This window comes from Bombyx mandarina, chromosome 19, assembly GCF_030267445.1.
Source record: "Bombyx mandarina strain Sakado chromosome 19, ASM3026744v2".
Classification (NCBI taxonomy): domain Eukaryota; kingdom Metazoa; phylum Arthropoda; class Insecta; order Lepidoptera; family Bombycidae; genus Bombyx; species Bombyx mandarina.
The window spans coordinates 13,378,572-13,395,926 of NC_143225.1; the positions used below are offsets into that span (position 1 = coordinate 13,378,572).

The following is a 17,355-nucleotide window of genomic DNA, read 5'->3' on the forward strand; positions in this document are numbered from 1 at the left end:
AGTAATGCGTTTCGGTTTGAAGGGTGGGGCAGCCGTTGTAGCTTACTTGAGACCTTAGAACTTAAATCTCAAGGTGGGTGGCGCATTTACGTTGTGGATATCTATGGACTCCAGTAACCACTTAACACTAGGTGGGCTGTGAGCTCGTCCAGCCATCTAAGCAATAAAAAAAATTTTCAATCAAGTAATTTGCTAAATTAAGCATACATTATGTGCTTGTTATTTTCATTGTTGTTGACTCTACATGTAAATAGTATCAGGCAAACGACAACCGAAGCTCTCTTGTAACAGTAGATCCCACGTGCCTTCCTAATTGGGTTCTTCATACATCGGTTGCTATGAAAAATATTCTCGATATAAAAGACTATTTGTTTTTGTATGAATATGTCAATAATCACCAGTACTCAGTAAATTATTGGCTGAGGTAGCACGCGCTGTTTTTATTGCTCGCAATCTGAATAACTTTAACTATGATATGATATCTGCAATTCATTAGTTTCTTCTTCTTCAGCAAAATGATGTAGGTATTACCACACCAGTTAATACTTTATCTGTTTTATGTGATTGATTATAGCAAGCCAGATTCTATGGGCTATTTCTATTCATATTTAATTCATGTAAATAAGAGATCTTAAGTCAGTGTGTGCGTTGTGTTAGTAAGTGTTCTGTTTCTATCAATCTATTTAGCAGGATAAATTAGGGTTGATTTCGGGGAAGATTAAAATAAAAATCTGATGTATTTTTAAAAAACTGGATGATTTATTTTTACCATATAATAATATATATATTCATTATTGAAACAAGTACGTTAAAAATGTACACGTTCGCTTAAAACACAGTAACTACGTCGTTAATTCATAGTTAACAATTAAAAACACTACGTACATTATATGCAATTATAGTTATGTATCTTAAACAATATATAAGACAATAATTTACAAAAGAAATCCAATCGAGAAATCGGAACGACCACGATCGAAATAAAAACACCACAAAATCCACATTTTAAAACCTAAATATTACATTGATTTTAAAAATAAAGATCCTTACACTAACGCTGGACAAATTGATTGTAATAAAATAAACCCAACAGGGGTCCACAATCTTTGAACGTTACACAAAAAACGTATTACTAATATTTACACACTTCAAATCCCAATTGTTTGGATGCTAATGTATTCACGTTCATTTGGTCAGCCAAAAATAAGTAACAGCTTTACGCTAATTAGAAAAAAAAGAGATCCATCGGTAACGGTATCTAAAAGCATCGTACGAGTTTTTGGTATAAATTGAATAAAAAAAAATACAAAATAAAAAATATCAGGTATCAATTATTTGTGGCCATCATCGTAGAGGGGATAGGAGGACTGGTCGAAAACGGTGATCGTCCAATAGTTCCATAGACTAGAATTGGAAGCCTGTTTATTCCGAACACCTAAATGTGGCCTCGACAAGAAATATGTACACGGGAGGCGAAAACGGAAATTGCGGGGAAACACTTCCTAAATTTCACTAACGTTCAATGGTAGATTTGGTATATTTTAAAGGACATTTTTATTTTTTTAATACAATACACATATTAATTACGATTTCAGTAACATAATGGACCGTTTTGTTTTTATCCCAAGTTACGATCAGAAGTGAAATAATCGAAAATAAATTGGCTATAACAAAGTTATTATTGTACGGACAAGAAGTGTTTCTAAAGCCGTGACCATGCACCTACTCACGAGCGAACTGCATAAGAATATCGTAAACTTTCGTGGCATATTCATATCAATATGACGGAAATTGCTGTATTTATTTAGTTTACCATTTTAATTTACTTGACGAATACAATGAAAATGTGGTTCTATCATTTACGATCGTACACACGAGCTGAGAGTAAATAAGTTGACTATACCAAGTCGGCTTACTTATTATGTCTATGCACGGATAACCCGCTCGTAATGTCAAGCAAAGATAAAATTCTTTATATCCCGTATTAATGCTTCAAAACGTAAACAAGAGGAGTTTGACCTCTTTCCCTTAAGAATTACCATTAATAACTATTATTGTTACTCTTAAATTAGATTTTCGACTCGAATTGTGCGATTTTCATTTATTTATTCATTATTTATCATTAATTTTATAATTATACGTATCAATAGACGAAACTACTGTTATATAAAGTTGAGTAATTATTTTTATATATTTTTATTTTATTTTAACACGCATCAACCGCTGTATCATTGTGACCAATCACGGGTTTAACATAGACACCAATTATTTATACGTTATCATTACAATTGTTAATTAAAACTTATTTTAGTGAAGTAGCATTCTATCTTTACATAATATTCGTTGTTTGACAGTTTTAAAAAACGGAAACCTTATAGGTAATACGCACTTCTTAGAATTAAAACAACAATAAATAGATAAAAATTTTAAACTCCACCTTCATTTTCGTGGGTCAATGACGAGAATTAACGATTGTCATACGGGTGCTTCGCTGGAGACAGCTTAGTGTAGCGCAATCCAATGTAAAATGACAAAACGCGTTAATTCGCGTTATATTGCCGCGTAATAAATACATATGATAGTTTCTTTTTTTTTTTTTCAAACAACATAACGAGAATATTATCAACCATTTTCAGTTCTGTTAATCACTAATTATAATCGTTTGAATCACATTACATCATATATAAATAGCCTTATTGTACTGTTCTTTATAATTAAAGAAAAATCCTAATATTTTATCGAAGCAAGTTCTCAAGCATTCATGCACGCATATATAGTTAGAATAGTATATAACATCGTATCATATTATATTATAAATATATAGTATACTACAAGAACTATGGCGTCTCTGATATTTTTATATAAGACGTCTTAATCATTATTAAATACCCTCTAATTTTTTCTCACAGTGTAGCTTTGACAATTTCTCGTTTATATAAACATTTTTTTTAATAACTTATGTACATATTATATTATAAATATACCTTTAGTAGGATAGAAGGCTGAGAGGGAAGTAAGGCTAGCAAAGAATGGAAATACACGAGAAAGGCTTAGTAGAATCATTTTTTTTTTTATTTCGTACATCTAAAAGAATCGTATCAACCCTGATAATTCCAAATCTTAATGGAGGACAACAACATTAAGCTTTAAACTATTTTATACAACATTTAAATTCGATGTTGATTTACCGAAACGCGTTCGGGATGATTTTCGTTTTCAATAATAAAATTTCTTCACTAGTCATCGTCCACCAATGGTGCTTGATGCGAAAATTAACGTATTACTCTTCAAATTGATCATCAATCGGCGTGTGATCTATTTTTGTAGTGTCTATCTGATAATTTGTTACAAAATAAGCATTTTCCAGCGGTTTATTATGTGTAAAAATCTTTAGATACTGCAATAATACAAGTCTATATTAAGTAGCACTTGTGTGATAAATTTTATCATTGAAAAAACATTTTAAAACTAATTTGAGCGGTCGTGTCACTATCATAATATTGCTTTTCATATCGTTGATTCGGTGTTTTTATTAAGACAAATAAAAAGGGAATAGAAGTTGCATAGAAAGTAAAGTAGTGAAGGAAAATCTTCCAAAAGAGAGAAAATCAAATGATAGTTTAGAAAATATTGCATAGAGATGGAAGATCATGAATTTTGATGGTTTTTTATTGGTTTTCATGGGGACTGGAGTTTATGGACACAGTGTGATTGTTCTTCGCCCTTGAGACAATTCAACTGAACGGAATGTGATTGAGATGAATTTCTCCGACATATTCTGATGGATTTGAATATTTAAACAGATTCAGAAATGGCTCATTGTTTTTTTTTTTTCAAATTAATACACGATGTTACTGTTAAATTACGATTTTAAGTATAAGGTAAAGTGGACATGAATTTAAATACTTTTTACCAAATTTAATGACCAATAATGTCACAATCCCACCCAAGTATGTGTTCAGGGATATTTCAAACAGTGCCCTTAAACCTTCTTACCTCGTATTTCCTAAGGTGCCATTCGAGGGGTTTTGACACAACATTTGTTATAAAATACAAGGACCTCAATAAATTTCACTCAAATTGCTAGGATTTTTCTAGTATTCGATCCGATTATTAAAAACATCAGTTCTGCTAAAAGAATATATGAACAACTCGAGAATCTATTTATTAGGTGATCCATTTGGTATTAAGTACACGATTACCATCAAATTCCATGTCCATAAGCAAAATAATGCACGAAGAATATACCTTTAACGTAATAACGAGAATTAATGCAAGTTTTAATGGAATTTTAATTTTTAACTGACAAGGTTTTGTTTAATAGCTAATGCTGACGGGCGACCTGTGTATTTAATTGGGTCGTGAGCGTGTTGATCGCGGGTTTTATTGATGTGGTTCCACAAAGTTAGCATGACAGGGCTCATGGTCAATCCGATGTTAAGCGATTATGAATACCAAAAGTATTATATGGTTGGGTTCACACGGCATTATCCTGCACGTTTATTTGCAGTATACGTCTTAACGAATGAATAGTGGCACATAGTACATTGTACACAGTAGCGTTCACATGTCGTTTGCACTGCAAAATGTCGTATACCGCTTATACGTTTAAACGAATACTCAACGGTCTTGTCAAGCAAATCGAAAGAACTTTAAGCCTTCGTCAAACAGAACGCGTAATTAGCGCGCGTCAGAGCGCTAAACTGACGGCGCGCTATGACGTACGTACGTACTATGGTAACATGCCGTCAAACAAAGCCCCAGCGCTATAAGTACTCAACGCTCTGTCGCGGCGTTAGAACGCTTTGACGTCAGGCGTTGTAATTTTTTACAATTTTTATTTTAGCGTCCGAGTAAATGTGTATTAAAATACTGGAAATACTGAAAAATTGATAAAATTAGTTAGAAAATACCTATGGTTATACAATGCCACATGTGAATCACTTGACATCTTAATATTTTTAAATTTTCAGACTGCTATAGAAATGCACTATGATTTGGCGAATGCGTTGCGTTAAGGAGCGTTGGGCTCATCTAGTCAATTTGTGTGACATGTAAAGAGCGCGACGAATCCTTCAATGTTGCAGTGGCGTATAATATAGCTCTGTCTCGCTCACACGTTCGTTTTTACACGAATGAAAATCTACCGTATGAACACCCCAATATTGTAAGTTAAAATAACGAATACAAAGAAAACGTGCAGGACAATGACGTGTTTTTTTTTATTGCTTAGATGGGTGGACGAGCTCACAGCCCACCTGGTGTTAAGCGGTTACTGGAGCCCATGGACATCTACAACGTAAACGCACCACTCAACTTGAGATATAAGTTCTAAGATCTCAGTATAGTTACAACATAAACCCTAAGACCACAAATTCTGGTATTCGCGCGACATCTATCCGTCTTTTGAAATAACGCCTCGTGTTACAGAAATACGCTAAAAGTTAATTTATCAATTCTCGTTACTAAGTCACATAAAATGCATGAAGAACTTACATAACCTTACAAGAATACAATCAGTTTCTATTCTATTCGCTACGTCCTTATCAATAAGTATATACTTTTGAGCTTCACTATTTTTTAGATGAGTATTTGTGAGAGGTCCGTTTTTTTTGTTTTTCGTTTTAATTAGGCACGCTTTTTTATTTATTTATTTACCTCTCAACAATACTCATGTAATGTATTTTTTTTTTTTATATAGAACAGCACACGCGAATAATACAATGTAGCATGTTTCAGCGTATTTTAATATTACTAAAATAATTTTTACATGAAGGTTTTTTTTTTTTTTTTACATAAGTATACAATTTACAAGAATATAATTATAGGTAAAGCATTTTTTTCTTTCCTAACAAACAGAGCGAATACTCCGTTATTTTTTTAATTAATTTAGGGACAGTTCGAATATTTCACGTTAGTGTTTTTTTATTTAGTTTCAAATCGGCGTGTTTATATCAACTTTATAACTAAGTAACTGACATGGATTTCAATCAATTGACGAAAGGTGCATATCTTTACGCAGTACGATTTGAGATCGTCACCGCGATCACGCGAAATCACAACGGAAATCTTAAAAAAAAAAAAGTAATATTTTTGACAGACACCGGACACGAAGCAATTAAATTTGACAATACCGTGTTCTTGACGGCCTGAACTATTGAGGGTGTCGTTAACCGTGTCAAGCTGTGGCTAATGAACCGTCAGCTGTCGCATTTGACGTAAGGTTTTCACTAAATTAAAAATCTCTGGTTCATTATTAAAAACGATGTAAGGAATCCTAGCCTACACTATGTTTTATTCCGAGTATCGGCGGTCGTGTGTGCCAGGACTGCCAGGATCAACAAGTTATTGTCTACTGCTTGATCTGTTTCGATCATGCAAAGCCTGCAAAAATTTTTAAGCATCACCACACGATCAGACACCCACTTTAATAATTAACGTACTGATTTAAAATTATAAAGAGCCTTCCGAGTTTTACATTACTGAGTTTGTTTCACACGCGATGCCTTAAAACACACTGTAACCTAGGAATACTTGCCCCGCAAATAAAACCATTTTTGTTTTTTCTCGAACCAAACATTGTCCGGACGAGTCGACAGACGGTATAGGCTGTCACAACAGAGCTTGCCACAGTGACGGTATACAAAAATATACATTATATACATCGATGCTATATAAAATAGGTTGAATGACCCGTTATGTATGTACATTTCAAAAAACAATATTAAAACGTCAGAGAAGCTAGCGCAGCTAAAACTAATCTATGCGTATCAGTCTCCACTAGAATCTTAATTTAGAAAATCCTTTAAAAATTAAAATCACAGATTTTTTTTTTCTCGAAAACAGCAAAATTTGTTTTTTTTTTCTTTAATTTTCTTGTTCTTGACCACATTTCCCCACCGTCCCGCGAATAGCATTCCTATTGATATGTATTTCTGTTTACGTTATTTCGAATTGTTCAGCGTGAAGAAGGAAAGAAATGAAAGGTTTAAAGTGTCCCTCTTGCAATCACAAGTGCCATCTCTTTACATAATACAACATACCTTACTATTGAACAAAGATTACTATTACTTACTCGATACCTAACATTACAATACCAACTTGCACATTTACAAAAAAGACGGGCGGCCAGACCGCTACCAAGAGCCAAGAGAACAAAACAGGGTAACGAATCAACCGTAATTCTCTACAGTAATCTTAAAGACAATAGCCAAATGGAACTGAAAGAATTAGTGGTCCGATCGAAGCATTTTGGTAGGGGTCCCGCCTGTGCCAACTCAATCTCCGCACCCCGAAATTCTTACAATGACATGACGATCAGCTTCCGATATTAAAAATTATAATGTCTTACCATAAAACTACATGTGCATCAAAATATAAAGTGTAAATATACGTACAGTGAAAAGAACGCAAGGCGAACTTGACTATAATCTAGTCTTAATTATTTTCTATTCCACGAACGATACATTCATCTAAGACGGTTATATATCAAACGAGAACTTAAATTTTAATCGCTCATCCTAATCGTACAAATGTTAATATAAAAAAAGGAAAGTGTGTCTGTGACGTAGAACATTGCTGTAACTGAACGCGTTAGAAGCCAAGTGTAATGTACACGTAAAAAGTACGGAAGCGACGATGCGATGCGATGCGATGCGATGCTATGCTATGCTGATGCCGAGAGCCCTCTCCCGACCAACTACAGGCGACGGATAGTAGACGGATTGTGTACCGAGACGTGCCCTCTCACAGATCATCTCAACTATTTGTTGAAATTAATGAATAACAAAAGCATCTTGAACACAGCCTTGAACATTGAACTCCCGAACGGCGTCGTCTGATTCAACTGAACATTGAAAACAAGAAGAATGCGACCGGAGCGGTCGTTTGTTTCCAAAACAATTTTCACCCTCGATCCTTATTAAATAACTTTGTACATTGAATCCAAATGTCGACACGTCATTTTGGATAGGCACTCTCTAGGCGGGGCGGCGAGCGGTCGCCGCGTCATCGGCCTCCGTATGGCGGCGCGTTGGCCGACCGCATGAGATCAGTGGAACCGGCCGGCAGCGGCCGAGGCGGCCCGGACGCCGCTCTAAGATGACGTCAGATACGAGGAGAACGTGTGGTCCACCCAGTCGCCCGCCACGCCGATCTCGCTGAGCATGTCCGAGACGTCAGGCGTGCACGAGAACTCAAAGTGGGATCCAGACGAGGAGGAGGCGGTCTCGAACGAGTCGATGTCCGTCGTCAGCGCATCTAAGTCAACCTCGCAGTCCGCCGGGAGAGGGAGGAGATCCGTGATCGAATAGAGATCCGTCAGATCCGCCTGATCGCGCCTGTTGTGGTCATCATACAGACAGGCGGATTCCGGGGAATCAGGTGCACCGGCAGGAGAGGCGGGCAGCGGGGGAGGGGCCGGCGTTTCCACGGGGACGCTCGGGACAGTCGGCACGGGTCGTCGTCGCCTGGACAGTCCTCTGTTGTTATTGGAATCGGCTCTTTGCTTCCGTTTCGGTTTCTGCACTGAACCGGTTCGCGTACCGCTTCTGTCAGTCTTGGCGGTCTTCTTGCGAGGCCTGTACTTGTAATCAGGGTATTCCCTCATGTGAAGTTGCCTCAAGCGTTCGGCTTCATCGATGAAGGGCTGGCGCTCTTCGTCGTTCAGAGTCTTCCAAACGCGTCCGAGATTTTTTGATATCTCGGCGTTGTGCATGTCCGGTGTTTGTTCGCATATTTTCCTGCGTTCTATCTGCGACCAGACCATGAACGCGTTCATCGGTCTCTTGATGTGGTTGGGGTTATTCTTCTTCGTCTGCAGACAAAAGAAAAGGATCGATTAGCGAACGGTGAATAAGAAACATCGTAAGCCGAAGGGCGTCTGTCTCGGCAAAAAAATACTGACAATCAAATCGTAAAATGTTATCTGTATAACCGTGGAGAGCATTAATATTTCAGGCGTGTCCGTTCCGAGTTGTGTATTCAATTAGTATGCACGACGCTGCAACATTAACTCTGTGTCCTTACTATTAATGATATTGTTATCATAGAAATTATTATTATTACGGACAAAATATAATGATATTCAACAGTGGAAAATTTTATTGGGCCATTTAATAGTTGATGATAAGGGAACGTGAGTGTGTTCGGCTTCGCTCAATAATCTCCGACATACACTAGAAATACGATTAAATAAAACTTTTGTTTATTTATAAGCCATTCTCTTTTCGACAACATTTACAAATGTACTTGGAGGTCTGCGATTTTTTTTAAGTCTACCAAAAGCATATTTAGTACTGGATATTGGATAGTTATGAAAACAATTTGTATGTGCGTTTTTTATTTTTTTTATTGCTAACATGTGTGGAAGAGCTCACAGCCCACCTGGTGTTAAGTGGTTACTGGGGCCCATAGACATCTACAACGTAAATGCGCCACCCACCTTGAGATATAAGTTCTAAGGTCTCAAGTATAGTTACAACGGCTGCCCCATCCTTCAAACCGAAACGCATTACTGCTTCACGGCAGGTATAGGCAAGATGATGGTATCTACCCGTGCGGACTCACAAGAGGCCCTATCACCAGTAAACCATACTATATCTCACCAACTCAATTAATTACCCATTTGGAGACCCGAAGGATTCTAAAATAAATCTGAGAATACCCAACAAGCTTGTGTTCGCTCGATTTTGTTCCATCTCTGAGCTATATGCGTTACATAAACCTAAACGCGGATAGTGCCTATTTTTTTAAGATAAATTGTGGTCCTCGGATAGTCATGAAGTACATTTTAGGGTTCGATTTTCGCCTCTCGCTACCTAAGCCTGCAATTTACAGCACTTACAGTATTTTCAGTGATAATTACGTGTCATTGACAGCGAGACCTTTATTGTATTGAGGAAAACGATAGCGATCCCATATACAACGCGTCCTTTACAAACACTTCCTATATTTGATGTTTCCTCTGTTCATCACATCCTTTACATCAATGTTACATTGCATCGCGACGGCATCCGGAAACGGTTTAACAAATTCAGTAATTAATTGTATCGTTTTAAAAGTCCGATAAGAATATACAATTTAAAACGTCAGGAGATAGGTGTGTAATGAGGACGTGTGATGTCCCCATACTAGTGTGTCATCGAGCTAATACTTCAATGTCCGCACAGGTTAATGCGACCATCGCTAATATTAAGAAATACCGATTAGAGACGGAAAGGAAATAAGTCTAAAGCAATGTTCAAAAGAAAACAAAAAAATGCAAGAGTATGATGCATGTATGTCTTTTTCTGGCGATTCGTTTACGCATTAGTTGTTGCTATGCCTATTTATACCGCATCGCAATGACATGGTCATTAGCTCTTAAATACTAAAGTGCTTATCAGCCCACTTTCTGAAAGTTGGGCCACAAGTTGGACTATTAATTTTCGTACAACTCAGCACTGCCGGTCAAGCACAGTGCACCGCAAGATGGATCTCTCAAGCCACGCTTCGGTTACAATTCTAAAATGATAACTTTTAATTGTCCTATTAGTAATAAGTTTTCCAAAATGCGTACCTACCTCACTATAAAGTTTTGAAGCAACCAAAAAAATATTTTCGTACAAAAAACTGATGCGTTATCCCTTAGGGCCACTGTTAACCGGGAGAGAGATTTGAATAATAAAACAGTGTGCGTTGTTTTTACTCCCAACTTCCTTATCTGAGATGAGCTCTCGAGATAGTGTCAAGAATCATCTCTAGCAAAATTTTGTTTTTCATATCATCGTAACATTCCATGTAACTTTTCTTATTTTACATTTATTTGATCTTCCTTTTATTATATCTTTGATATACAATATCTTACTGCAATTAATGAAATTTGTTTTCGCGAAAGTTGTTAGTGAAATGGATAAAGATTACCGATATGTATTACGCCGCTATCACATAGATTTCTTTCCCAAAGTTCCACATTGAAATATACGTAAGTAGTTATATTAAGCCAGAGGAGTTCACGTTTGCAGATGCCTACGGATACCAGCATACACTAAGGATAACAGATAACAGCAACCTGATAACGAGGCTCTTGACTTCGCCAGCGCATCTTTACCAATATCCCGATCCTGCGGACCGAATGGAAAGCAGTCGACGTCGCCCAAAACATGTCATTTCGGATCATCCCGATCCACTAACGGTGCTTTTAGGTACCTCAAGCACCGGTTATCGTAAATTAACCCACGGACACAGCGCACTGAGTTTCTCGCCGGATCTTCTCAGTGGGTCGCGTTTCCAATCCGGTGGTAGATTCTGCGAAGCATGGCTCTTGCTAGGGTTCGTGTTAGCAACGTCGTCAGGTTTGAGCTTCGTGAGCTCACCTACAAGCTTGGCGAATCTAGAATAACCCCTTGAGGTTACTAGAATAGGTAGGAGAAAAAAATTACCAATAATATCCAGTAGTACCGAGTTCGTAAAGACCTGACTATATTGTTTGTTCCACAAACAAATCATGCTCCGATATCACTTCGACATTATCATCCCATAGTGGCATTCGACACAGTGGCTATATTTACCGCTTAACACCCGGCCATTAGCTAGTTCGTTCACCAAAAAAAGGTACCTAACAGATTTACATAAACCGAGTCAAACGCAGCTCAATTCGGCGTCGATCTCAAGGTGAACCGTTTTTTTTTTGCGCCACAAACAAACCTGAACCGCTTTATTATTATCAGGTAATATTTTTTGCGCTAACGATTCGTTTTCGGGCACCCAGTCACTGGTATCGGTACGTTTTTGATTAATTTGTGAGTACGCGCTTTTTGTTGTTCGCCAATCGTTTCTTTGTTGCTACGGTCGCTGAGTCTGGGAGGTTATTTAGGTTAGATTTTTTCTGCTTAAAATAGGTGCTCTATTAGGTAAGGCCTGTTTGCTTTTAGACCGATAAACCTAACGACGGTTTTTAAAGATTCCCAGTATGGAGTAGCTTGTAATTGTTAGCCCACACGGGTAGGTACCACAATCCTACTGTTTTCTGCTGCGAAGCAATTCTTCTTTCTGAGTTGAAGCATTGGATAGCCCTCATACAAGGTTAAACTTTAACCTCATGTTTCAAGATAGATGACAGCCATATCCATAGGCTCTGTAATCAACAATTAATAAGCCAGGTGGTCCATGAGCTCTTTTTTTAGGAGGAGGGAGTTACTGATGTGTCGGAGTCCTTTCCAGTTTCACCAACACAGACGCTATGAGCTCCTTTAACCTATCTATGCAATAAATAAAATGTTGACCGACTTTCCCGGGTATTATTTGATCATTGATGTTATACTATTATGATGTTCATTCAAATTCGCTGCTGATCCCATTACTGCCTTTTTTCAAGGTATTTTTTAAAGTAATGGGATACGACGAGTTCTTAAAAGAAACTGCTTTGGGTCATTGATCAAAACGAGACCGTCTACTATTCTCTGCCCAACGCGAACTCACCAGTCAATGACTTCAATCTCACGAAGGTCGATATCGTATCCTGATATATATCCTTTTATTTTTTTAATCTTTAGAATCAGTTCGAGACAGTTCATTATTTCGGAAGATGTTATTTAGTAGATATGATAATTCGGAAACTGACGACGTGTTTTTAGTTTGACTCAAATATGTTTACGAATGCTCAATTTTCGTATTGCCTAAATTTAGATCATTGAGGACACGGAATGATTAATTATCCTATGTTGTTGCTGTTGTTGTTGTTAAAGGTTTTAATGAACCCCAGGCAGATCGCTTCCACCCGCAAACCATCGCGGTAGGTCATGGTCTACGTGCTTTACTTCGCATCAAGTTGGCCCGATTGTCTTCATCTCAGGGATGAATGTAATTAAGAAATCTACGATTGTCGATCAGTGGCAGTTTAGCTAGTTTACATCGACTGCTTACTAATGGTAAATGTTCGATATCTCATCTCTAATCGAATATTCCACTATTCAGCTTTCAGCTTCAACTACATTATTACCCTTCTTCTGATTGGTTCTCTCGTGGTTGAGGATCATGACTCCTTCGATGTAATTTGTTATTGGTTTCATTCCTATAGTTTTTCGTTAATTAATAAAAGAAATTCTTTTATCATGTTTTTCTAACACAAAGTGAGGCGAATAACATGATTTAGTGAATTAATATTTTAATTATATCCTAGTGCCATATTAAAATTTGCACCTCCAAATTGTCTACACCGTAAAGTGACTTTAAAACGCTTAAATTTTTCACGTACAAAAGATGACACCTACCAGTCGTAAAATATATTTGAGGCGCGTTCTCGAGTCGACGTCATTTCGACATTAACGATGACATTTGCGCGACAAGATTAAAGGATAAACGACTTTAAGCGGTCCTTTATTACCGAAGGATGAAGGAAGCGAGTTGTGTTTTTTTTTTGCGACTCGAAAAATAAAATGTTACTGCATTTTTATTCTCTTGCACGGTTCGTGAAACGTCCCGCGATTGACCTTACTTTTTGTAGCTTTACAAGAGCTTCCGGCACACCTGCTGGTAAGTTACAAATCACTGATGACCCAGCAGCAACGCGCTTACTTCTCGACTAAGAGATCACACTTTCAAGACTGGACACATCTAAAACTGAGATACGGTTTTGCGTGACACAGATATGGCTGTAACTATTAAATTGTTAAGCTATTGCATAGCTTTTATCGCGGGCTTTGAGCGCGGCGACCGAATCAAGAAATTCCGTAATGAAAATAAAACCTAACACCCCCCACTCCGCCTACCATGTAGCTCGCGTTCAACACATTCACACGTTGCGCTTGTGTAGTGTTTGTGAATAAGCGCGCGGCATGACGTCGCACTGCATGCGCATGAAAAGTCTGCCCATATCTCTCTATCGGGCGGTCTAGCTTTTGAGTGTGAAGGGGACAGCTAATGTTTTGCTTTTATTAATGTTTATAAATATAGCGTGGTCTTATTTTTTGATTTCGTGGTGGATTTTAGGATATGATGGTAGTTGGTAAAAAAAAAACGACGGAACTGTTTTAGTCGGTTATGTATTACGGTTCACTCCGATACTTCATATGACTTAAGGCAGCAGTTCCTAGTTGTATCGACCCAGGAAGCAAACCGGGCGCCCTTGGATCAAGTGCCGGCAACAAGCGTACACGTTCCGACGCGCTTGCAATAATAATTAAACACACGAACCTTAAATGGAAGGTTGGCTTACGGGCTGGCAGACGTAGTTATCGACGATAAGATGTTTTTTAAATATAACTCATGGTTCCGTAACTCTTATCAAATCTTATACCTTTAAACGAGCAATTATTGTATATTAATATAATATATGTATACAATTTGAATCTCAGAAACGGCTCCAACGATTTTCATAAAATTTAATATACAGGGGATTTCGGGGGCGATAAATCGATCTAGCTACGATTTATTTTCAGAAAATGTTGTTTTATTCGTGTTTTCAATAATCCTCTTCCAGACATCTATTGACGAATAATAATACTATTTTTAAAGACACAATAGCACTAAAGGTATTTCAGCAGATGGCGTTGTTAAGACACCAGATAAACACAATTTATAAAAAAAAAAAAAACCGAGCAAAGCTCGGTCATCATCTAGACCAACCTAATATAAAGCATTAATATATTCGAGAAGTTTGTCTGTTGCATAGTGATAATGATTGTTTTATTTATTTATTGCATAGATGTGAGAATCAGCCAACACCATAACAATAGATCAATAAAGTGGTTATCGAAGCCAGCAGACTACACAACATAAATGCGTTTCGGTTTGAAGAGCGGTTTGGGGAGTCCACCCATCTAAGCAATAAATAAGAAACACCATAAGCAAATAAAATATACATACACATATACTTAGCTTAGCAAATAAATATTTTATATGTGAGTTAAGGTTTTAAATTTTAAAGTCATATAATAAAAATCTTTAGCGTTCCGCATCTGCGAGTATTTACTTCACGACTTCTATTTATTCGTTAAAATACTAAAATAGAAATAAAAAACATAAAAACACAATTTAGAAAATAAATAAAAATCAGAAACAGTTTATGCGTCCTTATTCTTAACCAGCGTAATATTTAAGCATTGTAAACTGATAAACACAGACCTAAGATTTTAATAAAACATAGAAATTTGTTATATCAATGTCGGTCTTTGATATTAACAGGCAATCTCAAACTATGTATATGAAAAGGGATAACACATAATGATTTTTATATTTTAGATTGAATCTTGTTTTTTTTTCTTTTAATATACACATATACAGGGTGTTACAAGGTCTTATAACGAGTCCATTCACAATATTTAAGAACCGTAGTAACGCTATATAATATTTTATACCCCAAGAAAATAATAAAATAAAATTATTTTCACTGATGTGCAAACCCTATTTCAGTAAAATTAAAGAGTAAACTACGTAGAATGTACCTAATATTTCTACCAAATGCGCGGAACGACAAAAAAATAAAAGACATTGAAATTGACATCCAACTTGACATTTTTTTGAAACCAGTACTTGAGTACAATGACATCCTTGTATTGAGGTAACATTTATGAATGAAAATAGGAAAACTATTGAAAATAAACAATTATTAGGTAAAATAGAGTACGTAGGCCTTTCTGTTAAATAATCTGGTTCCCTGACATGACAGCTTATTAGGGTTGACAAAATTTTTGGCTTTAATAATTAATTATATTTTTATGGGGTATTTTGTAACACGTAGTATATTTTTAATGGGCATGTAGAAAATACCTTCATTGTAAAAACATAATGCAAGTAAACAAAAGTATGGAAGCGAAATCAAATTGACAAAAAAAAATGGACGGCCAAGAGGACAAATAAATCTATCCTGGATTAGCTTCGCATCCGAGTCAGGCTTTCAACAATCTGTTACCAGAGGATCCTCAGCTACTTCAGTCATATTGCCCGCCGACAGTCAGATAACTTGGACAAAGTGATTGTTTCGGGCAAAATAGAAGAAAAGAGACCCCGCGGCCGATTACCTAGCCGTTGGTGTGATCAAGTAACCGCTCTAATTGGGTTGCCAGTCGCAAGCGCCATTCGAGCAGCTGAGAACCAGAAGAGATGGAAACAGCTCACGAGACAGGCAACGGTCAAGTTTCAAGGACACGACCTTCAGCAATGAAGAAAGCGACGAAGAAGAAGAAGATCTTACATGTTAAAACATTAAAACACGCTGGTTCATTTACGTGATGTCTATTTTGCGAAACTATCGATCAATATGCTAATGAAATAAATAACAGTTTTATCAAATAACCGGTAACGGATTGTCGTTTCGCTGTCGCTTCCTCAAAGGAAGTAACATTAATCGTCTTTAAATAGCGTCTAATATGACCTCTGTATGCGAAAAACTCCGGAATCGCAAGCTCACACGGAAATCGGTTCAGCCTTGAAACGCGAATGAGCCCACACCGGTCTAACTCGATACAGTAAAGGGTCGATTGTGGCGGCTAGTTGCGGCTGAACTTGTTTTAACTGTAGGCGTCGGAGCTGGGAGCACTTGACAACAGTTAACAGATAAGACCTTCTAACGCAACCGATATTGTTTCTTTTTTTTATTGCCTAGATGGGCGGACGAGCCCACAGCCCACCTGTTAACAGTGGTTATGGAGCTCATAGACAACTACAAATGGCCGCCACCCACCTTGATATATGAGTTCTAAGGTCTCAGTATAGTTACAACGGCTGCCTTTCGAACCGAGACGCATTACGGCTTCACGGCGGAAATAGGTGGGGTGGTGGTACCTACCCGTGCGGACTCACAAGGGGTCATTCAGCATTCACGGTAGCCAAAAACATGTATTTGATTTGTGTTTTAAAAAGACATTAGCATAGTGAGTGTAAGAAACTTACTGTCAAAAATTAGGGTAATTTAGGTATATCACAAACTTTCGATATTTCTAGATATTTCTAGGTTTTCGCTATGTAGCTTTGAACGAATATCTTTTAAACGCTTTAAACTAACTATTTAATAGTTTAAATATAGTTGCGATAGTGAATAAGATCAATATGACTATCAGATGATTTAAATTGACATAAATACATGTAACATTTGGTAATGTAGTTTTACAGATACCCAAATAATCTGAAATCTATATATTGGTCGGTAACGTATCTAAAGATAAGAAACAACATTACCCATTGGGGTTCTATAGATTTTTATAGTTATAATTGTACATTGTAATACATTTAGATTTACTGAGGAAGCTAAGCACGCTCCGATTGATTCGACAGGTGATTTTAGTACTACAAAAGAGAACAATGACTTCATTCTGTGCTCAAGTTCTGAAATATCAAAATGAAGATGTAGTAGACTTCCAAAAGCTTTTGACAAAACAA

General features: G+C 37.0%; 1 protein-coding gene across 1 annotated transcript in view; it reads right to left on the reverse strand.

Annotated features, from left to right (window-relative positions):
- Positions 1-737: 737 nt before the first annotated feature.
- The window catches only part of LOC114243809 (uncharacterized), a 127,922-nt gene continuing 111,304 nt past the window's right edge, over positions 738-17,355 (reverse strand). The window contains exon 2 of the mRNA XM_028175427.2: positions 738-8,815. Within this exon, the coding sequence (XP_028031228.1) occupies positions 8,096-8,815 (720 nt within the window). The 3' untranslated portion in view covers positions 738-8,095. The remainder of the gene's footprint in view (positions 8,816-17,355) is intronic.